At 41.6% G+C, this 25,546-nt stretch overlaps 2 protein-coding genes across 4 annotated transcripts; one reads left to right on the top strand and one right to left on the bottom strand.

The window, feature by feature from the left end:
- Positions 1-1,828: 1,828 nt before the first annotated feature.
- Positions 1,829-23,229, bottom strand: THAP12 (THAP domain containing 12). Of its 3 annotated transcripts, XR_011441047.1 has the most exons (6): positions 11,934-12,056; positions 10,987-11,081; positions 8,242-8,349; positions 7,329-7,371; positions 6,245-6,281; positions 4,673-4,715 (listed from the first exon to the last, which is right to left on the bottom strand). XR_011441047.1 is itself a non-coding variant. In XM_023645685.2 (5 exons), the coding sequence occupies exons 1-5, from the start codon at positions 22,959-22,961 to the stop codon at positions 2,782-2,784; spliced, it is 2,289 nt and encodes a 762-aa protein (XP_023501453.1). In that variant the 5' UTR covers positions 22,962-23,229; the 3' UTR covers positions 1,829-2,781. The 3 variants fall into 3 exon arrangements, 1 of the variants encoding a protein (XP_023501453.1); XM_023645685.2 differs by lacking the exons at positions 7,329-7,371; positions 10,987-11,081 and adding an exon at positions 22,873-23,229 and having other exon boundaries at positions 1,829-4,715; positions 11,934-12,054; XR_011441046.1 differs by lacking the exon at positions 7,329-7,371 and having other exon boundaries at positions 6,187-6,281.
- Positions 23,230-23,822: 593 nt separating this feature from the next.
- Positions 23,823-24,802, top strand: GVQW3 (GVQW motif containing 3). Its single transcript, XM_070274400.1, has one exon. The coding sequence runs from the start codon at positions 23,967-23,969 to the stop codon at positions 24,597-24,599; it is 633 nt and encodes a 210-aa protein (XP_070130501.1). The 5' UTR covers positions 23,823-23,966; the 3' UTR covers positions 24,600-24,802.
- Positions 24,803-25,546: the final 744 nt, after the last annotated feature.

Below are 25,546 nucleotides of genomic sequence, written 5' to 3'. Positions count from 1 at the left end.
GGTCGCTTTCAACTCAGTCAACTGCTATTTACCTCACAGGGTTACTGTTAAGAATTAAATGAAAATTACATTAATATTAATAAAGCATTTGTTCTCATTTATTTTACAGGTAACAAATCATGTTAGGCTTCAACTGTGTAACTTTTTTCCCCCAAAATGAGGAGATATGTCAAAAGCAAAAATTCCTCCAATTAGATATAAATCTTGAATATATTTCTATTATGTTTGTCAAACTATTTAGATATGATAGATTTTAAAAGATGCGTAGGTTTTTATGCCTATCCCTTTAGTTTCAATAAATCTGGTCACTTAACTCTATCAAGTGCACAAGTAGTTATAAATGAGTACAGTTGTAGTCTGTGGGCCAACTCTTAGGCTGTGAACTCTACGCATAGGAAAATGCATGTTATTGCCAGCAACGCCTGGCACACAGTAAGCACTGAACTGATATTTGTGGAACAGTCACTAGGCTACCACTTTCTAACTATCTAACCTTGCAAAAACGACAATCTTTGTCTCATCTGTGGGGAGACTACCATTGTTGACTCAATCTACCTTCAGAGATCAGACTGAGAAAATGCCCCTCAACAAATTATGGTTTTTAAGCTTTCAATAAACTCCCAGATTAATTTAGAGAACATACAGAGATTAGAAAAACAAATGATGGGCACCTTGAAAGCTTAACCAATGCTCGCTGCATGAATGTTCTGGATGGATTGATAGGGCAGTCTGAAAACAGGGCCATGTTTTGCACCTCCTCCCATCAAACTGAGGAGTCCACTTCCTCATCCCTTGAATCTAGGCCGGGCTTGCGACTTGCGTTGACCAAAAGAATGTGGTGACAGTGACGTTCTGTGAGTTCTTGAGCCAGGCTTTGAAGCTCCTGCCTTTGCCTTCCTGTTACTGAGAGCACCATGCATGCCATAAGCCCAAGATAAAGGGCCACGTGGAGAGACTCAGCTGTGGCCCCCTGCCCCCAGCCAAATCTGCCAGCTGAACAGAAAGACCAGATGAGACTAGCAAAAAAACCACTTAACCAAACCACAAATCCGTGAGAAACAATAAACTGTTTTGTTAAACCACTACATTTTGGGATGTTGATAAGCAGTAACAGGCAACTGATGATAAGTTATCTAACCCTCAAAGCGCAACCATTTGCGTGGCTTTATAGTTGAGGAAACATGTAGGTTAAATAATCTGCCGAGGTCACACCACTCTGAAGTGTTCTAAGAACTGGATGCAGGTATTAAACGGCCAGCTCTGTGTCTCCTTCACTGTCATCCTGCCATCATGAACCTGATCAGTTCTTTCTGCCAAGGGCAGGCATCTTTGAGAGCTCTGGCTGTAAGATAAACTCTGTTACCTTTTTTATAACCCACAGAGGTAATGTGTCCTGATCTGACACTTCTGCCAGGCTTGTCCATGACAGGGAAACGCATTGCCAGCTGTCATTAAGACCCAGCACTCCACAAATGCACCCCATTCTGTTTCCTGAGACTCAATAACACTAACTTATCCCAATATAAAATACTTCATGACATTTCTGCAATTATATTCATTCATTTACATTTTAGCCAGCAACAATTACACAAATTGTGACAGTTTCTATCATGGGCCATAGAATATATAATATTAAAAAAAGTCAGTCAGATAAACCTTATATTTAATCATTTCTTATTTAAAACATCTTTTTATATACCCCAAGGAGTAAACCATCTACCAAAAACAAACAAAAAATTTATCTTCAATTGTGAAGGTGATAAATGTTTTCAAAGAGAATTTACCACAATAATCTGTTTTGTCCCCACCAAAAATAATGTACCTGAACTTTAAACAAAATTCACATTTTATTTAGGTTGAAATAAACTATACAAAATTGATTTTCTTCACCAAAAATAACAGCAATATTTTCTGTATTATTCCTAGATAAACCACAAAACGTGTATTTTTGTAGGTTTTCCAGGTGTTGCTTATAAATCAAGACGAGGCAGTAGATATAGTCATGGAAAAAGAGAGAAGACGGAGACATCGGTTGTCGGTATCCATGGCCTCTGATCCTGTGCTGACCATGAAGCAGAGGTGTTCAACAGAGACCCGCTGAAAAGCTTATGGAGCTGGAGGGAATGTAAACAGCAACAACCAGACGTGGAACAACAATGGCAGGCTCTTCCATCCAAACTTTAACTGTAATCTGTTCTTTTAAGTTCATTTAAGAGAGAGAAAATCTATACTGAAATCCTTGTTTGGTGAGTTCACATGTTTTTCTCACTGTCTGGTAATTCCCTTAACTGTCCATTACAGATTTTTAACAACATACGTAAAACTCCTACTATTCAAAGGTCAATTGTAAGCTTCATTGTAACATTTTAAAAAATGTATTCCTTCCTCCCACACCTCCTCAAAATTTATTTCTTCAAAAAACTGATAACTCAATACCTGACAATTGGATCCACAGTGATAATAAATGTGATGTCTAAAATGACTTAACTAAAACAATTCCCAAGTGCCATTAGCAGAGGTCACGCAGAACTGTAACACGGCACTTTCAACGCTATCTTCTGGAAGAACAGTTAGGTCTCCAAAGCACGAGAGTTGAAACAGGAGCCATCTAAATAGGCAGATTATCAATGGCTAATGTACTCAATGGGAGGCCTATAGGTCAAGATATTCAGTGATTAAGTGGCCTACACATACCTTACAGATTTTCTGTAAGATGTTTTCAAATTTCTTACAGATTTTTTCAAATATCAAATATAAGAGAAAGCCTACTTCAAAAGTCTCTTAGGTATTCTCAATGGTTTCTGAATTCTCTGTAGGAAGCTCTGACTTAGCTGTATAGAGTTTGATATATGTGTCCACCATTAAATCCAGATCATGTTTTATATCAAAATTTATGTTAAGCAAAGCCAAGTTACTCGACCTTTGGTCTGTCAAAGTGTTCCTCAGGTATGCTTTGAGACGCTTCCGCCCGTTTTCATAGCGTTCATTCTCAACCTTCATCACAGGAAGGATACAAAGGACCTTCAGCAGTGCATAAACATTAGGAAAAAACTTGATGTCTGGCAGATGGAGGGCTTCATAAATGGTGGATGGAAGCTCTATATCTTTCCCTCTGTGTTTCCACTTGATTCTCCAACAGTGCAGCTCGGCCGAGAGCGTGTCAGGATTGGGTAAGTCGCTTCTGTACATGTCAGCATGATGCTCCTCTGACGTGTTGAACTTGAGCTGTCCCATGACAGACGGGACCAGAGATAAGCATTTAAGAGCTTTGAGGTGCTGTTCTGAGAATATATCTTTCAGTTCCTGAATAATGTGTTCCACTGTTGGGACACTCAGAGTTTCTTTATAGTAACCCTCAGAGGTTAGCTGAGATTCCAGGTTACCTTGCTGTGCTCTGCGGAATTTCCCAGGGAGCTTCATTTGAATATCAAGTTTGGTTGCCAAATTTGTGGCTTCCTCAAACCAAAATTCATGATAAACTTCAATATTTTCCATCACTTCATTTAGTGAATGCAGCACTGCAGTCAAGCTACTGGCTGCAAAGAAGACATCAGAGGTTTGCCCCTGGAGATTTTTCCCAAAGGCTCTTGTAAAAGATAGAACATTTTTAAGAACAACAATGGTAACGATGAAATCAAAATCTGTTACTGCACTACAGAGGACAAATGCTCGGCCAGCTATACAGTTATTCCATCTAATACTTGTGTCACTATTTATACCATCTAAACATAAAACAAGCGCCTGGAGGAGGTCCACTAAAATCTCGAAAGCATCATGCCTGCCTGTCCAATGAGAATGGCAAATCTCCTTCAGTTCTTTACCCCGTTCTTCATTGTTCTGAAAGAGGACAGTGATTACATTGTCAAGTTCTAAAAGCAGTTGTGGTGATCGATGGAAAAAGGAACAAACTTCCTCAATTGTTCCTAATGCAACAGACACTCCCATAACAGGCACAGATTTTGCCAACCACATATTTAAGGCACAGGAAGAGCAGAGTGTGTAGATGGCTTGGGGATATTTCTCTAAAAGTCTAGAAGCAACAACTTTCATTTTGGAAGAAAATCCACTGGACACAATGTAAGCCTGACCACGGCAATACTCCATGTTTAATCCCCACTTCTCAGTTATTGTAGTGTGAAATTTCACAGCCAAAATTTCTGCATCAGCTTCATAAGGCAGGAAGCCCACGAATTCCTCTCTCAGGTTATGAGATTCATCAACAAACCTCACCAACACAGGCAGGTGCTCTTCCCCTGCTATGTCCACGACATCGTCAGTGATGATGGAAAAGAAGCGAGAGTCTCTCACCTCCCTGAGGGTCTCTTCCCGGATGCAGCTCTCACAGATCTCCAACATCTGCTTCTGCTGTGTTTTCGAACAGAACAACGTGTTAACTGCTGTTGTCTCAAAGCGCTTTCTCAGAACCTCCTCACCAGAATTTATCCGGCACTCCAGCAGGGCTTGAAAGTTATCAGGAGTAAAGAGACCTTCCGGGATTTCATCAGCTTCATGTCCATCCAGAGGTATGTTTTGTTTTCCCATAAGAATCAAAATTTCAAATAAAGATTTTAAGTATTCTTTGTTTTCCTTCTCTTCAAGGGTTAAAGGTAAAATGTCTTCATCCTGTTCTTCACCTCCCTCTTCTGCACTGGGCTTCTGAGCACTGCTGTTGTTTATTTCTTTATGTTTCTGTTCCTGCTCAGACGTTTCATCAACTGAAAAAGCAAAGGATTAATTTTATAAACAGGCCCATGAGGAACTATATATAAACAAAAAGATTACACTTTTGATTGGTTAAATATTTGAAATCCACAAATGATTCATTCAGCATTCACACAGCACCTACTGGACCACAGACTAGGATACAGAGATTAAAACAAGACACTCACACTCTGCTGTGGGAGACAAATACTATGAACAGATATATTTAATCCTCCATGTAAATGCTGTTACAAGAGAGGAAGGATTTCTTATAAACTTAACAACAAGGTGCAGCACACCCACAGAGTAATAACAGACAGTCTATGCTCTCATAAAAAGGAAGGGGGACAGAAATAATATTTATTGAGGCACTGTGTTGGCATTTTATGTGTATCATGTTACTCCCTCTTACAGGTAGGTGGTATCAACTCCACTGGACAAATGAGGACCGTAAATAACTGTCCAAGGTCACAGAGGCAGTTAGAAGGATGGAGGTGAAATTCAAATCCAAGCCTGTCTGGCTCCAAGGTCCAAGCTAATGCTGTTTCTATCAAAACATTAAGCTATCGTTTTATATGGGCGATGAGACTGTTATACAAACCAATATAACATAAAGTATATTCATGCAATTTTCAGGGCTAATATTAGAAACCTTCACCTAATCTCTTCATTTTGGATAGGAAAACTGAAGCCCTGAGGTTAAGGGTCCTGCCCAGAGTCAGACACATAACCCTACAAATCCTGGCTCCTGTGGTCTCTGTAAGCTCACTTTCTAACCCCCATGAGTTATAAGAAGCTCCAACAATAAATGAGTGCAGTTCCCCAAATCTGACATCATGTTTCAAGCTACTCTATTTCTGGACAGAATACCCTTCCTGCCTTTCTGTGCCTGAGTCCATGTCTCCTCATCTATAAAGGGGGAAAATAATAGAACTTACCTCAGGGCTATTCTGAGAATAAAATGAATTAATGTAAGTAAAGCACTTGGAATAACGACGTGGCACACAGAAAGCACTCAATAAAAAGTTACATGAATAATAGTAATAGCAGGAGCAGGAGGAAATAGAGGAGTAGTAGTAATAACTAACAAAACCAAAACGACTTCTAGTCCTCATCCTTTGGTGACACAGCTCAGGCATCAGTACCTGCAGAAAGGCTACTGTGACTCCAACCCTCCATAAGGCTAAGTGTCCCACAGCACTTATTCCTTCAACATTTACCAAGAACTTATCACGTCCTACACATCCTCACTGTTGCCTTTCCTTCCCTACGCTGGGACACGGTCTGCGTGTCTGCCACGCATACCACACGAGAACACCTAGTGCAGAGAAGGCAAAGTGGATGGCACAGTGTATTCAATAAAGACCAAACTGAACTAAGACTTTCACCTCACAGACAATTCCAGACCACAGGACAACGCCTGACACACTCTGACATCATTCTCACGGTAGGTTTTGGACATAAAACATATTTATTTGTCCTTACCAGGTCAAGGCCTTTTTAAAAGGCATTCAGAAGTTGAGTCATTAACACTATCACTTACTTTTTTTCTGTTTCAGTGTCCTGATTTCATCTTCACTCTAAATGACAAGAAAAAAAGAAAAGCCATCTTTAAAGAAAACTGAACTGCAGTATACCATCATAGACTCACAAGTAAAAAGCAAATTTTGAGTCAAATTTAATTCTTTCAAGAGCATAAATTCTTTATAAGGAATATATTCTTCAAACAGACAGATGACAGGAAAACCAAAACAATAATTTGCTAATGACTCCAAGCTTATAATAAAATACTAGAGGGGAAAGAATACATCATTTAACTTACTTTATACCTAAATCACTGTAACTTTGGGTTACAAGTGTTTACTGGCTAACAAAAGGCATGAAAGTATACCATGTTACTTGGGGGTCAAATCCAAGGGAAGACAAATCATGCCTTCCCCACCCCCAGTCTAACCTGGGGGATGCCATGTAAGAAGGAACTGCAGGATCTCAGAATCTAACACAAAAGCTATGAGAAATCCCTGGGAAGCAGAAAGGGACACAGTGCTGATATGGAGGAGAAATGGATGCATACAACAGAGAGGGCCAAGTGGCAAATAGAGGGTTAGACTGAGGAAGAACTTTCCAGTCGTGTCCTTTTCTCTCCCTCTAACCCAATACAATGCTTAGATCACAACCCACCCTATCACTATTCTGGGGCAGGAAAGCAGCAGTACCAGTGACAGCTGGAGACAGCAGGGTACCTGCAGGGCAGCATGGGACATGACACTGGTAACAAGAAATGTCAGCAGCCTAGCCAACCTGAACATTCCCTCCTTATCCTGTGGGATGCAAAGTTACAAGGATGGCAGATCTGGAAGGCTGTGCCTGTTGTAAGGTATCTGAGGTTCTCTGGCAGGCAGAGTAAGGGAAATGACAGCTAAAGGACGGGAAGCAGTGGAGCTCCTCACCCCTGGCACACCTTCCTAAGAAGAAAGCTGATGTGGAGGACTGCTGTGTAGTGTCTGCCTTCATCTATGAGAATTCCCAGAACAGTTCTGTTCCAAATATTCCAAGAGAATAAGAGAGCTCCCAGAAACAGCTCTGCATATATGTACACTTGGCAAATGACAGAGGTGGCATCTTACATGAGTGGAGGAAAGGAAAGACCATGTCGGGAAAACCGGTTCTCTATAAGGAGAAAAACAAAATTATATCTCTACTGGACAGTATACATACAAACTCCAAGTGGATCAAAGATCTAAATATGAAAGGTAGACATAGAAGAAAACAAAGAAAATTAGATAAATGGTATCTTAAAAAAAAGTACATAGTAGGTGGAGTGAAATGACATATTAAATACAGTAGCATGGATACCAACAGAAGAGGAGGAATGCAAACGGTAAAAGTGAAAGCAGGATAAACAGAATAAGGGCCTTGCTGGCAGCAATGAAGACAGAGAGCCATGGACCGAGGAGTCCGAGTAACTTAATTTTGTTCACCTAAGGTCAACAAAAAACCAGGCTGGTTTCAATCATTAGAACTAAAGGTTATCAAAGGAATATAAAAACATGCATAAAGTGATGCCATATACAGAGATTTAAAAGCTTTTCTAAACCCCGTCAGTACTTACTAATGATAGAACCCTTATCTCTAGTAAAACTATCCATGTCTTCACTTTTATACTTTCCCTTTCTTTATCCCTCTGTGCTGAATTCTGGAAATATACCTCAGCTCTACTTTCCTTACTACAAAAGAAAAGGTAGTGGTTTTTTCCTTCTTCCCAGGAAAGAAAGAAGCCATTGGGCTGTAATTAAAGCACACTTTGGCCCAAGATAGTGAGTATCAACTGGCTAAATTTGAGGGAGATTTTCCAATTTAAATACTAAAACAATCTAATCATCTTACATCCAAGCTACTTCAATATTAACCACAGCATTCATTTCCCATAATGCTACCTTTGAAATATAGAGTAATGTGTTCAATTTTAATGTGAATGCATCTATATTTGATTTCATAGTATTCAGGAGGGGTGGGAAAGCTGAAAGCACATTGACATACCAATTCTTTTATTCGTTTTCTGTGTCTACTATGTGGATTGTTCAAATGGCTGGTAAGATCAAATATTGTTGGTATTGCATTATCTCGAAGAACTGTCCTATAAGGACTCTGAAAAAGAAAAATGTGTTAATTCAGACACGGTCCTTCAGAATGTATTACACATCAATAAAATTCTACGTTAATGATTTCCCCAGTACCCCTTCAACTCCAGCTCTAAAGTGTAGAGACTTGCAGAATTGATCATGTCAGTCCAGATCGGCTTATTATTTCTAACTCTTTCTGTATTTGCCCTTCTGTCAATCTTACTATTATAAATTAAGAACTGAATTGACAGTAGGCATAAAAAACAAAATGTATTTGCATTTTGCATATATATTTCTAATTCACCCTGCCAGCTACTTTACCTGTTCTGCCCTTCCATGAGCCCACAAAATCTACAGCAGGCACGGAAGTTTCTCAAATAATCTATACTCTTGTATGTCTGTAATAATTCTTCCCTCCTTTACCTGCTGTTCCCTCCACTTTTGCTACTATTATTAAGAAGCAGCAGGCACAGCGAAATAATACTGGACTAGGACCCAGGAGACCCAGGACCGAGGAACAGCGACTCACTCTGAGACCCGGGCCAAATACTTTCCCTTTTTTGGGGTTGCTTCCTCTTCAGAAGGAAATTCAGGTATTGAACTAGATCAACATTTCCCAAAATGGAACTACTCACATACTAATAGTGATCACGTTTGCCACTTCAGTTATACCACATCTGTACTTGCACATAATCCACTCCCTTTTATAGCTAACATTGTCTTAAGCAATAAAAACTATAAAATAATGATTTGATGGGCTAGTTATATTTTTAAAACATATTATAAAACTTCTAAAATAAAAATTGATTCGTATGCCACTTAAAATCACTCACACCACAAGTGATATACATAATCACACTTTTGCAAACACTAAACTAGGTATTTCTAAATTCCCTTCTAATCCTAAAGTTCTTATCATTGAGAGATGACCATCCTCTATCCTAACTCCTGTTAACCTAATCCAATCTGGCTAGAAGCTGGGTGCATACTTGGATGGTGACAGTCTTCCATAGTCAGCCCAGAGGAGGTCACACAGGGACAACAAGCTTATTAAGAAGTGGAGTAACAGATGAGTAACTGCTACTACACTCCCCCTAGCTAGTCCAAAGAAACAGTGCCTTTAATTTCTTCCTGAATTTGCACTGATAAAGACAAAACACGCTTCATTTTAAAAAGCTTCCTTGAGAGCAATGACTGTTTTAAAGCTAACTAGTAAAGCACGTTCAAAGTATATGCCAAACAAAAATAACAACTCCTATATTTTTTCACCCAGGGAAGGAAGGTTAGGAAGATATGAAGGAAAAATATAAAATTAAAAGCAACGTATTATCTGAGGTTTTATCCAAAGAGTTGTTAAACACATTTGGGAAAAATTTTTATTCAGATTCAGTGTTTTCTAGTTCAATCCCATGCCTCACAGAAAACAAAGAAGACAATCTATTTCTTTTTTTTTTTTTTTTGGTGAGGAAGATTGGCCCTGAGCTAACATCTATGCCATTCTTCCTCTATTTTGTATGTGGGACGTCGCCACAGCATGGCTTGACAAGTGGTGCATAGGTCTGCACTGGGGATCAGAACCCGTGAACGCTGGGCTGCTGAAGTGGAGCACATGACTACTATGCCACCAGGCCAACCCTGAAAATCTATAACTCAATGATACTCAGATTCTAGTGCTGGGCCCATTATCCTGAGTCTACTAGGCAGTTTGAATCAGGAATTCATTAGGGAAACAAACATTGAAGGGAGCAAAAATTATACTCTACCCAAAGCGTTTCATCTTTCCCACTTAGCAACCATCTCAAAAAGCAAACATTCACACACAGTCAACTCTTTATATCTTACCAATTATTAAACAAGGAGAGGAGAGATAAAACATTCTAAGGAATTTTAAAAATTCAAATAAAATTAATTTCCGATAAAGCAAAGATATGACAGACCAGAAAACAGAATATATGAATGATAAACATGCGACTTTTTATAAATTTTGTTAAGTACGCATGCCAAAAGGGGCTATATTCAATTCATGTATGTGATAATTTTAACTCAGTACCAAGATTTAACCTTCAACTGCTGAATTAAGGTTTAAGCATAAAGCAATAACCTTACTCTAGCATCGAAGGTAATATTTGGCTTTGGCTGAACTAGCCACAAATGCCTACTGATGAAACCTTAAATGCCAAACTAATGAAGTCAAAACTCTTCAACATTTGGATACAGATACCAGATAATCCAGCTTTTAATAGCAGTATCTTCTACATGTGCAGAAGGAACATTTTCTCTCATTTGCATTAATTTATTCAAGAAGGAAGAATCATGTGGAAATTTAAAAAGCGAAAATAGCTCATCTTTCTGTTCTATGCTCTGACTAAGCAAGAATATGAGTGAACTATATCTTAAATTTTTCACATTAATCTTGTTGGAATTATCTAATTAAGAGACCATTATTTATTACTAAAATAAAAATATAAAAATGCATATGGCTTGTGTATTTAAAGTAATAATTTGGGATATTTTTACTTAATGTCAAGAACATAAAAGTAGTTTGCCTTTTAAACATATGAAATCTCTTATTCTGATTGATCGTTATGACCCTCTTAACAAAGCAAGGCAAAAATATCCCTCAAATATTCGTGATTAAACTGTTGAACCGGAATTGGCTCACCTCCCAATGACTTCACAAGTATCTGCTTCAATTAATTTTGAGAAATAAAATAACCCAATCATTCTTTAGTTTTCTGATGCCTCTGCAAAATGTATCTGAAAAAAATATCAAAATAAATTGCTGCATAACAACATATAGTGTACCTTCAAATCAAGTTTATGTCTATCCCAATATCTGATGATACAGTAGTTATACCTGAACAAGAATATATTAGCTATTTAACAAAACTGTCTTCCTACCTAGTTTTTAAAGTGTTTCAAGGCTGCTTCATTTCAGTCAAATCTGCCCTATTTGTGCCTTTTAGGAATCACAGCAATAACACAATCACTAAGGGTTAAAAATTCTAGAGCTCAGGAATTATGCCGTTTAACCTCATTAGAAACTGGGGCCCAGAGAGGGGAAGTGACTTGGCCAAATTCACAGTTAACAGCAGTAAGGCTGAGAGACCCAGGTCTTGATAAGAAATTGCAAATTATTGATGGAAATGTTTTTTCACATTAATTGTATGATTTGCTTCCTGTTGTATCTAGCACATAAAAAGCACATAACAATATATATAAAAACAAACAGCTCCGTTCCTCAAGGAAGATTTCACTCATAAAAAAGCTCTAGAGAAGTTGCTCCAAATAAAAATGCCAAGTTTACCTTAAATACATACTTTTACAATGTAAAATTTTCTGAAGGCTACACAGAAGTTTGAAAGTGGCTACCTCTGGTGAGTAGGAATGGGGCATCAGATATAGAGGGGTTAAAAAAAAAAAGTTTTTAAGAACAATACAGATACTATTCAGCTTTAAATCTGTCTTGTTAAAATAAAAGAAGAAAAAAAAGTGGCCAGGTGTAAGGATACCCTCCACCATTAACAGATAAAGATTTACATTTCCAACCAGATACTGAGTGAGTGAGAGAGAGGGAAAACAAAAAAACCAAGCCCCGCTATTACTTACAGTTCGACAGATCATAGAGGTCTCAAAGTGTTTGGCACATAATCGATAATGTTTATTTAGTTGATCAGGTGTTTTATCTTCTAAATCTGCTCTCCTACAATTCTCCACCCACTTCTGGCATCTATAAATAAAACAAAAATACAATTATGGAATATGAGCTCAACGTTTAAATTTCAGCATTCAGTTTTAAGGCAATTATATACTATGGACAATGGATTCCTGCTCCCCTCTACCTGCAGAACATAACATCATTTGAAGAAGATGATTAATAACAAAATGAGAGCTGGAAGAAATCCTAGAAATCATTTAGTACATTCAGTTACAGACAAGGTTAAGAAGTAATCTGCTCAGAGTCATGTACAAAATCAGCAGCAAAACCAGAACTTAAATCTGAGTCTTTTAACTCCCAGGACACCCTAGCATCAGAGAGGACTCCATCATCAATAGCACAAGTAAAAAGCTGCACAACCATGAGGCCAACGGCCTGACATTCCCCTCAGGATTTCAACTTAAACAAGTATATGAAACAACAGTGTCACTGTAGAAAATTAGTGAGTAGATGTTCTATAAATAACTAGAGTTTCTTATGGAAGCATGACAGCTGTATTCATTTGTATTATGAACATGATTATTACCTACAATGATACATACAGACTAGACTGCCAACTCCATAAATGCAGGGATTATGTCTACATAATCTAGTACACAGAAGGTTTTGAAGGTAGTAAACAAGACAAAGTCCATACCCTCTTGGTGCTTAAACATCTGCAGAAAAAAAAATAATAATAATAATAATGCTTACTAAGTACTTACTATGAACCAAACATTGCTCTAAGTCCTTTCCATAGGGGGTAGTATTATTAGCCCCCTTGTGTAGATAAAGAAATGAAGACACAAAAATGTTAAGTAATTTCCTAAAGGTTATAAACTAGATCTTTCCTTCATTCCTCAAGTTTCTATTCTGCCATGAATAAACAGCGTCATAAATGTGAAAACATACTTTATAATTACATCATAGTACATTTTCATATGTCTTAACATTCCAACTCACCCCTCCACACACCCGGACACTTAATTCCCTCCACTCTCAATACGTAAAGCTATGGGGAAATGTGATTATCTAACCTAAACCAAAACCACACCAAAACTGCACAGCATTTCATCCGACCAAGAAGTATCACTGCCCACAGTAATGATGCCTAAGATGCCCATATTTTCATATTTTTATATAGCTGCACAATATAATTATAAACACTTCATGTTTCAACATCCAAATATTTAGTATAAAAACTGTCTCACTATAAAATAACTTGCCATATTGCTACAGTTAACTTTGCTTTTTAATTCTTGAATCTCTGGAGAGCTTCACACAGAACACTACTGTCTGTAGGATCTCTGAACTATGCTGAAACAGCTTTCTGATACCAAGAGCGCCCAGATTCAAACAGTGCAGACTGGGCAGACAGCCCAATTAACTACATCTACGTCTCTCATATCAGATACCTAGAAATAAATCTAGTGAAAGATTTGCAAGGCCTCTAATATAAAAATATTTTAAATAAGTGGAGGGAGGGGCCAGCCCCGTGGCCGAGTGGTTAAGTTTGTGTGCTCTGCTTCTGCGGCCCAGGGTCTCGCTGGTTTGGATCCTGGGTGAAGACATGGCACCACTTGTTAGGCCACGTTGAGGCGGCATCCCACATGCCACAACTAGAAGGACCCACAACTAAAATACACAACTATGTACTGGAGGGATTTGGGGAGAAAAAGCAAAAAAAAAGAAAAAGAAGATTGGCAACAGTTGTTAGCTCAGGTGCCAATCTTTAAAAATAAGTAAATAAATAAATAAATGGAGGGATATTCATGGATTGGTACACTGACTTCTAAAGGTATCAATTCTCCCAAATTGATTTACTGATTCAACACAATCACAATCCCAGCAAGTTATTTTGTGCATGTCTGTGTGTGTGTATGTGTGTGTGTGTGAGAGAGAGACACAGAAAAGAAATGACAAGATGATTCCAAAACTTTTTATACAGAAATTTAAAGGACCAAGAATAGTCAAGACAATCTTAAACTGAAAGATTTACATTACCAGATATTAAGATTTACTACAGCGCTTACTCAGACAGTGTGGTCTTGGCACAGGGATAAAACAATGGAACAAAATGGAGAGCGATGGATACTTAAGACAAAGGTAGCAGTGCACAGCAGTGAACACAAATTTTTTTCAAATAGTGCTGAGTCAGTTGGAATGAATCTTGACCCCAACTTTCACACCATACACACAATAAACTCCAAGTGAACTGTAGATCTAAACATGAACAGCAAAACAATAAAGCCTCTAAAGGATAACATGGGAGACTACCTCCACTATCTCGGGCAGACAAAGATGTCTTAAAGAAGGCAACAGAAAACACAAATGCCAGAGGAAAAGATGAATTAGTTAGGCTACTTTACACTTAGTAACCTTTCTTCATTAAAAGAAACCATTTAAGAGTGAAATGGCAACACACAAATAGAAGAAGGTATCTGCAATACATACACATATCCAAGATTGGACTCATAGCCAAAATGCATATGAAGAGCTTCTACAAATAAATCAGACAGCCCAGTACAAAAATGGGCAAGAGACTTGAACAGGCAATTCACAATAAAAAGGTTATCCGGACAGCCAATACATATGAAAAATAAATGCTCATTTAAAAAACCTCAATCTCATTAGTCATCAGGGAAATATTAATTAAAACCAAAACAAAATATTACCATTTACCCGAAAGTATGACTACCATGTAAAAGAGATAATACCAAATGTTGATGGAAGGTGAAACAGCTTTGCCCATCAACAGCAGAAAGGACAAACTGTGGTATACGTTTTTTTTTTTTTAAAGATTGGCACCTGAGCTAACATCTGTTGCCAATCTTTTTTTTTTTCCCTTCTTCTTCTCCCCAAAGCCCCCCAGTACATAGTTGTATATTCTAGTTGTGAGTGCCTCTGGTTCTGCTATGTGGGAGGCCACCTCAACATAGCCTTGATGAGTGGTGCCATGTCCGCGCCCAGGACCAGCAAAACCCTGGGCCGCCAGAGTGGAGCACGCAAACTAAACCACTTGGCCAGGGGCCGGCCCCTGTGGTATACTACTACACATGGAACACTATTTGGCAATGGGAATGAACAAACTAGCTAGATCTCACAAATATATTGTAACACAAAATAAGCCAGGAGTACACACTATGTGATTCCTTTCATATTAAGTCCAAGAATAGGCAAAACTCACCTATGGTGATTGTGCAGAAAAAGAGTTAACACGGCAGGCCCGAGACTGCTATCCTTAGAAAGCCTTGTTTCTAAGGTTGGCCTTTTGGCTAGTGTCTGGGAACTTGGCTGGTAAATAGTTCCCTACACTGACACAAAACTTTCCCTAACTGATAAGGTGGCTCACTGTGTCTGAACTGTTTGTGAATACCATCTGATTTATACTGAACACCTGCCTTCCTTCCGGGAGCCTGGAATATTAGTAAATGCTAGGCAGAGAGTGTCTATGTGACTAGACCCCAATAAAAACTCTGGGCACTAGGTCTCTAATGAGCTTCTCTGGGCAGAAATGTGGCACACATGTTACTGCATTTTCACTGCTGGGGAAAAGTGGGCTCTGTGGGACCCCTCACGGGAAAGAGAGAACATAAGGAAGCCTAAACATGGATGCCCCCATCTCTACCTGTGCCTTTTCTCCTCACGGTCCAGATGCCTGTTCTTACTGCATCACTGTAATAAACCTTAGCTGGGAGTCCGATGACATGCGGAGTCAGGTGAGTCCCTCCAGTGAAGCTCTGAATACGGAGGGTGGCCTTGGAGACCCACAACACAGTGATGACAGTCAGAGGAGTGGATACATTCAGGGGGTAACAACTAGGACTGGGCACAAAGGAGGCTTCTCAGGTGCTGGTAATGCTAGACCTTGAACACTACCTGGGTATGTTCATTTTGTAAAAATTCATCAAGTTCTAGACTACCATTTTGCACTTTTCTCTACGTATGTCATATATCAATAAAACTGCTTCCCTCACTCTTCCCCTTCTGCTCAATAATCAACTAATCTAACGTGTGTGAAGTCAGACAGTGGCTACCACTGGGGAGAGTGGGACAATGACTAAGAGGGCCACAGAGGAGAGGGAGTTTGGGATGTTAGTAATATTCTATTTTTTTTTTTTAATCTGGGCAAAAGTTTCATGGACATGTCACTGAAAATGCTACAAGTCATATACACTTAGGATTTGTGATCTTCTGTGTATATGTTTTACATCAGTAAAGTTATAAAAACTACATATGACCACAATAAGTCTTTTAATATACACACTTATATGCTTACATAAGCATATACATACTTAAACAATTATCTCTCAAATTTTTCTTTTTTTTACTGTCTCCCCTTTCCTAGCTCTCCCTGTCATTGTTCTGTGCCTCGTACTCCAGACTCTGCAGTCTTTTCCCTTAGCAGAGTGGGAACGACTCCCCAAATCCATCTACTTCCAAACTTGTCTTTTGCCTTTCTCTAACCCTTCTCCACACTGCCAAGTAAATGTTTTAAAAAGTCTATTTGAGACGTCTTTCTCTGCTTAAGACCCTTTCATGGCCTCTCATTACTCTTAGGGTAAGGAACCAACTCCTCACATGTCTTAGACCTCACACAATCTGGACCTTGTCTACCTTTCCATCTTTATATGGCACCACCCTTCCACTCTCTTTGCCCCTCACATGCCTTACTTCAGTTTCATGAACGCACTGCGATCACTTCTATCCTGGGGCTGGTTCCCATGCTGTTTATTCAGCCTTGTATCGTCCTCTTGTTGTTTTTCACTTCCTTTGCATAGGAAAGCCTATGCAAAGATCAGCCTTCATATCTTAGCTGAAATGTCATCTCTTGAGGGGAAACTTTTCCTGATGCAGATGTGTGTACACATATGTGCAGGAGTATGTATATACATACACACACCCCCAGGTACGGTAGGCTCCTCAACCTCTCTGTACATGGTCTCTCAACATCCTATATTTACCCTCCTATACTATTACCATCGGTATAATCATGTCCTGGGTTCTCCCACTTAAAAACCCCCTTTACCTTGATCCTCTACACAGCAAAACTAGCTCGAGTCCATTTTCACCGTACCCACTTTTTCCCACGTTCTCTCCTTAATCAATTCAAAGGAGGCTTCTGTTTTATTCCTTTCCCACTGAAACTGCTCAAGACTAATAATGACTTCCATCCCGCCAAATCCAATGGACACTTTCTACCCTCGTCTTAATCACCCTTTCAGTACTATTCAACCATCACTCACCACTCCTTTTTACATTTTGTTTTTAATTTTTTCTTTCAATGATCTCCTACTACTGCAGCATTTCCAAAAACATATTCCAAGGAATACTAGTCAAAGAATTGTTCCCTTTATTAAAAAAAGGCTTCATGGGCAAATAAGTTTGGGTAATACTACAAATTTTATCCTACTCTTGAGGTTTGAGATATTCTTGTGGGACCTTGAACAAGTCAGCTAACCTCGCTGTGCCTGCTTTGGTCATCTGAAACCAGGGACTATCTCAAAACTTACAGTGAGGGTTAAGTGAAATAATGTACATAAAACACATAGAATAGGGCCTAGCACACAGAATATGAAGTATTCTATAAGAAGTATTATTATTATAACTCACAGCACTGTTTGGAGGATTAAATGAAATGCTATTAAAGTACTTTAAGATATTTTACAGAAGCAATTCTCAAACTTCACAGTCTCAGGACCCTTTACACTCTTAAATTATTGAGGACCCAAAGAGTTTTTGTTTATGTGGCTTTTATCTATCAATATTTATCATTATAGAAATTAAAACTGAGAAAATTTTTTAATATTTATTAATTCACTAAAAATAGCAACCCCATTACATGTTAACATACATAACATTTTAAGGAGAAATAACTATATTTCCCAAAACAAACAAAAAACAGTCAGTGAAAAGAATGACATTCTTTTCCATCTTTGCAAATCTCTTCACTGTCCAGCTTAAGAGAAGATAGTGGCTAGATCCTCACATCTACTTTTGCATTTAATCTGTTGCCATATGTTGTTTCGGTTGAAACAGATGAATAAAATCTGGCCTCACAACTGACATGCAGTTAAAAAAGGTTATTAAAATATTCCTCCTTTTCCCACATAATTGTGGATGTTCTCATTTGATACTACACAAAAACTCCACAGGTGGTGCTTCCTTTAAGGATCTGTTGCAATGCAGAATCTGAAACCAGACCAATGAGCACTGTCATAGTGAAATCCATTAGTCTATCCTGCACTTTGAATACAGCTTTTATCCACGCTTGTCTTTGTAAAATCATGAATGGGTCAATTTGGAAAACATTACTTCAGAAAGTTATGCAGACCATCTGAATGGTAACACACTTCATTACACAATATATTTAAAAGTCACATTTATCAATCTCACCATTGATCTCATCAGAAAAGTCTTTAATAGGGAGCTGTCAAGTTCAAGGTCATGCACATAAACTTTCCAAAATTCTAATTTTTGCTTAAATGCTTGAAAGTCAGTTGTTTTACTTAAGTGGCAGGCTTATTTCATTTATTTCCAAGAAAATGTCTACCAAACACCTGCATCTGAATAATCATACTTAGGAAATTTTAGAAAATGCAATACACAACTTACCAGAGCAATGATGTTATTCTACAGTATGCAGCCCCTGAAAAATGATGTTATTCTACGTTATGCAGCCCCTGAAAAGCTCCACTGGATCCACTTTACTGAGATATACTGTAGGCAACTAGACTTTTGGTGGTGAATGTGAGGCAGTCTATACAGAAGTCAAAATATAATGATGCACCCTTGAAGTTTATATAACGTTATAAACCCATGTGACCTCAACAAATAAATAAAACTCCACCGCATGCTCCTGAGAGAACAAGGACGAAAAAGGCAAGTACCAACAGTGTTATTATGAAAATAGGTTTTACCTTGTGGCCTCCTTGAAAAGCTCTTGGGGACCCCTCACGAGTGCCTGGAAAACTACCACTTACCATTTTCCAAGCTAGAATACATCAGCTCTCAAAAAACTTTGATTAACCTGCCAGAAGAACTTTGGAAGACCTCACCACCTCAGGGTGAGCTGGTACTCACTGCCTGAGGAGGGCGAAGAGTGCTTCAAAGCCCAGCTCCCTCCAGCAGGAGCTACTCACAGCTCTGCCTGTGCCTGCACCACGTCTGGGCACGGGCTCCACTACGCACCGGCCCCAGCTTCCTGCCAAGCCACCCCAGGGCAATCAAGTTTCAGGCTATTTTTTACTTTAGTTTTAGGTAATCTCTGACCTCCCTGCCACTGCCCTAAAGTGAGCTGATTTTATTATTTCATATTTTTTTTTTAAAAGAAAAAGCACATTAATGCCACTTTTTCTAAACCAAAAGAGGTATATAGTATGAAATTCCACCCTGCACCCTTTATTAATTACACTCTTGAATTTTAAATTACTTCTAAATAGCTGTCTCTAAAAGTGTGCATGGAATTTGCAAATACGATGAATGGGAAATGTACTATTTAATAACATTAAATACATTTAAAATTGTTAATGACGTTAACTTCTGAAGAGTAAATTGATAATGTCACATTTTATCAACCTTCCCTACAACCCATTTACAGGAAAAAAAACTAGTTATAACTAATAACCCTAATAATACTGATATTAATTCAATAATCACCTCTGGAAACTACTTCTTTATTGTAATTAACTCTGGACATGACGGAAAAGAAACTGTCAAATACAGCAGAATTTGAAATCCTATCATATGAGGAGACTGGATCTGGATTAAAAAGTTAAGACCTTAAAGACATTACGTTAAATAAGCCAAACATAAAAGGACAATTATTGTATGATTCAACTTAAATGAAGTACCTAGAACAGACTAATTCACGGAGACTGAAAGAAGATTAGAGGGGGGAGGGAGTTATTGCTTAATGGTTTTGCTTAAGGTAATAAAAAAGCTTTGGAAATAGATGGTGATGGTAGCACAATATTGTGAATGTAATTAATGTCACGGAACTATACTCTTAAAAATGGTTAATGGTAAATTTTGTTATATATATTTTACCAAAGTTTTAAAAATTAACAATGTAATATACCAAAAACCGTTGAACTGTACACTTTAAATGGGTGAATTGTATGGTATGTAAAATTATATCTCAATAAAGATGGTTAAAAAAAGAGTTAAGAAAAGTTTGTGATTTGGTGTTGAAATATTCCGAGGGTTCTTACATAGCAAAGGGCACAGCTTTGCTCAGTGTGACCCTGGGGACAAAACTAGGACCTCCGAAGCATAAATTACAGGGAGGCGTATTTCCACTCTACACAAGGAAGAAACAAACGCCAAAGCTGTCCAAAATCCTCAAGTTTCCCCTCACAAGGCCGAGAACCATCAGTGGAGGTGTTTCAGCAAAGGGCCAACTGTCAGGAACACACAGGACCCCTAAAGGGTCCATAAATACCTTGATGGTGGAACGCAAAATTGTGAGTACGTCGTTTCTCAAGTAAAGGTCCTTATGTTAGATTCTCAAAAGTGACAGTGACCCAAAAAAAGGTTAAAAAGCCATTACTATTGAGGGAATCCCAGTATTTCAAGGGATACTGCACTAGATCTCAAGACTCCTTCCAGATCTGAGACTGTAGGCCCTATACGCCATACTTCCCCTAAAGACTATAATGAAAAGCATATTCACTACATGTGGACACAAATGACCTGCGGTCCAGAACTGACTAGTGGTGCCCTCAATATGCACCACTATATAAGCATATAAGCAAAATTTACTCCCAAGAATGTCCTTGGGATTAAATTTGGGTAAAGATAATGCTGAAGGAGGTAAGACCTAGTCAGATTAAGATGCTCCTCTTCTCTGCTCCCAGAGAACCTAAGAGCTTTTCCTTTCTCATCTCCCAGAAATTTAAACACAGGAACAGCCCAGCGCTCAATCCTTGGACTTACCCTGCTTTATTTACTCGGCATTATGGCTTTAAACGCCTTTAAGAACACCCGTACTTACAATCTCCAATCTAGAAGTCTCTAAACTCCGGACTTGTGTACCTTTTTACAGTTTAGCTCTTAAATATTTAGGTCACTGATGTAAATGTGGGCCATTCTGAGCTCACGTCTGGATATGGTATGGAAAGACATCTATTCCTGAACCTATCAGACCTCTCAAACCTCTCACGTCCCAAACCAAACTTTTAATATTCTTCCACCAAATCTGCTCCTCCTAGTCTTCCACAGCTCAGTAAATGCTCAGTCTAAACATCTTAGAGTCATCCTTGACTTCTCTTTTTTTCTTGCAATCTACATCTAAACCGTTAACAAATCCTGGTGGCTTCACCTTCAAAACCTATCTCAAATGCAACAACTTAACCACCTGCTCCCCTACTAACCTGGATTATCACAAATGCCTTTAACCGGACTTCCTGCTCTCACCTTTGCTACCCTACAATCTATTTAACAAGCAGCCAGTAATCCTATTTAAAGTAGACGCCTCTCTGCTCCCAGCCCTTCCAGGACTCTGTATCCCACTCAGAAAAAACCCACAGCGGTTCCCATGGTCTGTGACCTCCTACACAATGTGCCCCTACCATAGCCACACACGCACTTTCTGGGCTCACCTTTTCCCTCTCCCTCCTTCCTTAAACCAGCTCTAGCAGACCAGGGACTTCTGGCTGTACTGCTGACAAGCACGCCCCGCCTTTGCGTTGACTTTCCACCTCTGGCAATGCTCTTCCCCTAGACATCTCCATGGCTGGCCCCCTCACCTACGTCTGGTCTTTGCTCAAATTCACCGTCTTAGTGAGGCCTTCTCCATCCACCACCCTGTTTAAAGTAGCAATTGTGCCTCCCCTGCCACTCCTCATTCCCCTACCGCAACATCTGCTCTTTCTGCATAGCACTCATCACCGTCTGCCTCACTGTATATTTACTTGTCTATCCCCCTCACTAGAAGGTAAACTCCAGAGAGAAGGGTCTTTGATTTGCTCATCTGTACACTCTCGGTGCTCAGAACAATGCTTTGCACACAGTAGGCCTTTAATAAACCTTTGCGGAACTAACAAATAAACAGCGTGCTATATCATTATCGCCAGCCTATCGATCTGTCTCCAGAATGGACTGTAGCTTTCTGCAGGCAGCGACACTGCCTCATTCACCTTTGAATTCCCGGCGCGTAACACTGCTCGGCACATAGTAGGTACTGAGGCGAAATGAATGAATCAACGACAGGCCTACGAAATATCCTCAGCCTTTCCAACGCAGGCCCCACGCCACCACCCTCTAAACATAAGCCAGAGCGTGTGGGCTGCCTCAAGGAAGAGGTTTCAATAGTGATTGCCATGCCCGCACGCGTACCTCCCCCCACCGCGCCGTTATCCCCACAAGAACCGAGCGAGATAACGAGTAACGGTCAGAGTCAGAATCTGAACCAGGAACAAGTCCCAAGGAGGGAGTCGTTGTGACTTGAGATCAAAGAAGGTGGCCGGACTCCAAAAAGAAACCCCGTCCCGGGGGTGGAGGGAAGGAGAGGGAAGCGACTCGGTGACCACAATCAAAGAACCCGAGTCCCTCTTTTGACAGCTGAGGATACTGAGGCCCAGAGAGGACAGCGTCTTGCCCGAGGTCACACAGCACGCTAAACAGGGCGAGAACCAGCCCCCCGCCCCGCTCCCGCCCGCGCGCCGCCCCACTCGCTCCTTCTTTCGGGTGGCGCCCTCCGCGCCGAGCCCCCGCGGCGCACGTGCTCCGAGATCCTCGGGCGCCCGCCCGCCCCGGGGCTAGGGTCGACGGCCCCGGAGTCCGCGGCGCCGGCTGTGGGAGCGCGCCCCGCGGAGGTGGGCCCGGCGGCCCGCTCGGCGCGCCGCTCACCTGGCCGGGTCCCGCGGGAACCTGAAGAAGGCCAGGTCCGACTGAGTGCTCTTCCGCGTGCAGTTGGGGGCAGCGCAGAAGTTCGGCATCGTCGCCCGCCCGCCGGCCGGCCCAGCCCTCCCCTCCCCGCCTCCTCAGGGCAGCCCGCCCGCCCGTCGGGGCCGGGGAGGGGAGCCAGGCCGGCCGGCCGGCTCGGCAGGGCCGGCGCGCCGGGGGAGGGGCGGGCGGGCGAGGAGCCGCGAGGGGCAGGAGGGGCGCCGCGGTCCGAGGCCGGGCTGGGGACGCGGCTCCACAGTGCTGTGAGCGGCCGGGAGGATTTACCGCCGCCGCCGCCGCTGGTGCACCTCCCGCCCGCCCGGGACGCTGCCGCCTCCTTCCCACAATGCACCCCGGCGCCCGGGGGTGCCCTCTCTTCCCTCAGCCTTCCTCCCCCGCCCCCTCCTTTCCGCCGACTCCTCCGCAGGCGGGCACGCGCGAGGAAGCGCGCCGGCCAGGGCGTGGCGCGGCGGAGGCGGGGCCTGCCGCGGGCTGCCGCGCTGCGCCTGCGCACGGCCTCCCCCGCGATGGGAGGTGATTGCGCATGCGGTCGTGTCTCCCGGGACTCGGGAGCAGGCGAGTCCCGGGCCGCTCCGGTAGGTTGGGCGTGCGCGGGTTTCTGCAGCTCTGGGGCGAGCTTGCACGTTACATCACCGGTGCATCTCTCCTTGCTTGGTTACGTTGCCACCACTTAGGCCTCCATGGCAGAAATCGCCGTAGACTCTTAAGGGCCTCGGAATCGGGACGACCTTGGTGACTGATTTGCACACTCCCGGCAGATCTGCGTGCAGGAGTTGGACGCAGACGTGGGTTGTAGGAGGTTCCATTTCCCCCAGCTTTGCAGCTACTGTGTGGCCGCGTTAGCGACTCAGAACGGTCATCCCCAGCCTCGACTGCAAGCTGTGGGGCGAAAACTCAAAAGCAATTACTCCTTTCTGGGGAGGCTTCCAGAGGAGCAAGAATAGCGACATGGTTCCACCTGCAGCCCTCTAGAGATTGGTCCCTCTGTCTTCCCTTCACGGTGGTGGCCTTTTAACGTTCCTGTGTTAAGTGCCAAAATGAGCGACCGCTATCTAGAACAAAGGATTAGTATCAAATTTTGCGTGAAATTGAACAAGTCTGCAAGCGAGACCCACCATCTTTTAAAAGAAGCCTTTGGGGATGAAGTCATGTCAAGGGCCAGAGTTTTTGACTGGCATAAAAGGTTTAAAGAAGGGCGGGAAGATGTTCGCGATGATGCCCGAAGTGGTCGTCCAGTCACCCACCGGACTGATGAAAATATCCAGAAGGTCAGGGACTTGGTTTGTTCAAACAGGCAGTTAACGGTGAGAATGATGGCTGAAGAGTTAAATTTAGATAAAGAAACCGTTAGACTCATTCTGAAAGAAAACCTGAATATGAGGAAAGTTTCTGAAAAAGTTATAGCGGATATTTTGAAGGATGAGCCTAAACCTCGAAAACTTGACTTTCGGTCTGATCTTTCAAAGGAAACTGGGAGAAATGGCTCACATACGAGGAAAAAGGTGACAAGTTCTGAAACATGGAGTCATCTCCAGTGCGAAGCTGGTGGGGAAATGCCTCTGCCTGTATCTCATCCCAAAATCCACTGCCCTACCAGCCAGCTTCTGCAGGCTTCATCTTCAACAAGCCTTCCCACCAGGGCAGCTCAGGATTGGTTCACACCGTGGTGAAAGGAATGTGCGGTGGCTGACCCTGAGCTGGAGAGCTGCCTCCCCGTTATGCACCTTCATTTGCTGCTCATCTGTTTTCCGTCTTCTCTGCCACTCCTCCCTACATGTCATGGCCCTCCTAGGTACTCTTTGCTGGACTATTGAGCGATCTTCTTTGCTGTTCTCCACAACTTGGAAGAGCTTTTGGCTGTTGAGTTCTGGTACTTGCTTGTTCTTGATTTCTTTTGCTTAACAAGTTTGGATCTCTTCACTGCCCAGACCTTAGCTTGTTGTGGCTGTCCTGTTCCTTTGTTCTCAACATTCTGCCTCCGGGGATGGTACCAGTGCAAGGTGGGAACAGGACCTCCTGGAGTTTGTCTGTCTGTGCCCAGGGAGGCATACTCTGCTGGGAGGACCCCAAAAGAAGGCCTACTGTTCCAACCTGCTTCACAGTCAGGGCCTGAGGTATGGTACAGAAGGCAGTGGCATGCTGACCTAGTGAGCAATGCTCAGGGCCACTCCAGCCCAAGCGACTCAGTGGGAGCCCCTCAGAACTCAAGGGTTGGACACCCATACTGATCTTCTCACAGACCTGACCCTCACGGAAGAACAGGGTTTGCTTCCCTTTAGTCCTGTGCTTTGCACTCTACCCCCTCCACCCCCATTTGGGTATCCCCTCTGCTGGAACAGAAGGATCTGGTCCTAGAAAATACCAACCAGGGGACTTAGGCCCAGGCTGTGATGTGTGAGGAGGAAGAGCAGGTGACACTCTAGACCTTGAATTAAGGGAGTGTGCTGCCTCCGTGCTGATTCTCAGACGGCAGCTTGTTTTTAGTAAGCAACACCAACGTTGTCAGGTGATTTCTGAGCACCTGCAGTTTTTAAGAACACTGTTGGGCATTGACAGTGTGAGGTTATGAAGCGCGATCAACAAGATCACCCAGGGCTGGGCGGACTTCATGGATGAG

Source organism: Equus caballus, chromosome 7, assembly GCF_041296265.1.
Source record: "Equus caballus isolate H_3958 breed thoroughbred chromosome 7, TB-T2T, whole genome shotgun sequence".
NCBI classification, from domain to species: domain Eukaryota; kingdom Metazoa; phylum Chordata; class Mammalia; order Perissodactyla; family Equidae; genus Equus; species Equus caballus.
This window is presented reverse-complemented; position numbering and strand designations above follow the sequence as displayed.

Coding starts and splice junctions, on each gene's coding strand:
- GVQW3 (XM_070274400.1), top strand. CDS start 23,967: ATGAGCGACCGCTATCTAGAACAAAGGATTAGTATCAAATTTTGCGTG.
- THAP12 (XM_023645685.2), bottom strand. CDS start 22,961: ATGCCGAACTTCTGCGCTGCCCCCAACTGCACGCGGAAGAGCACTCAG. Junction 8,350..11,933: donor CCTCTATGATCTGTCGAACT/GTAAGTAATAGC, acceptor TTTCTTTTTCAG/AGTCCTTATAGGACAGTTCT. Junction 4,716..6,244: donor GACACTGAAACAGAAAAAAA/GTAAGTGATAGT, acceptor TTGCTTTTTCAG/TTGATGAAACGTCTGAGCAG.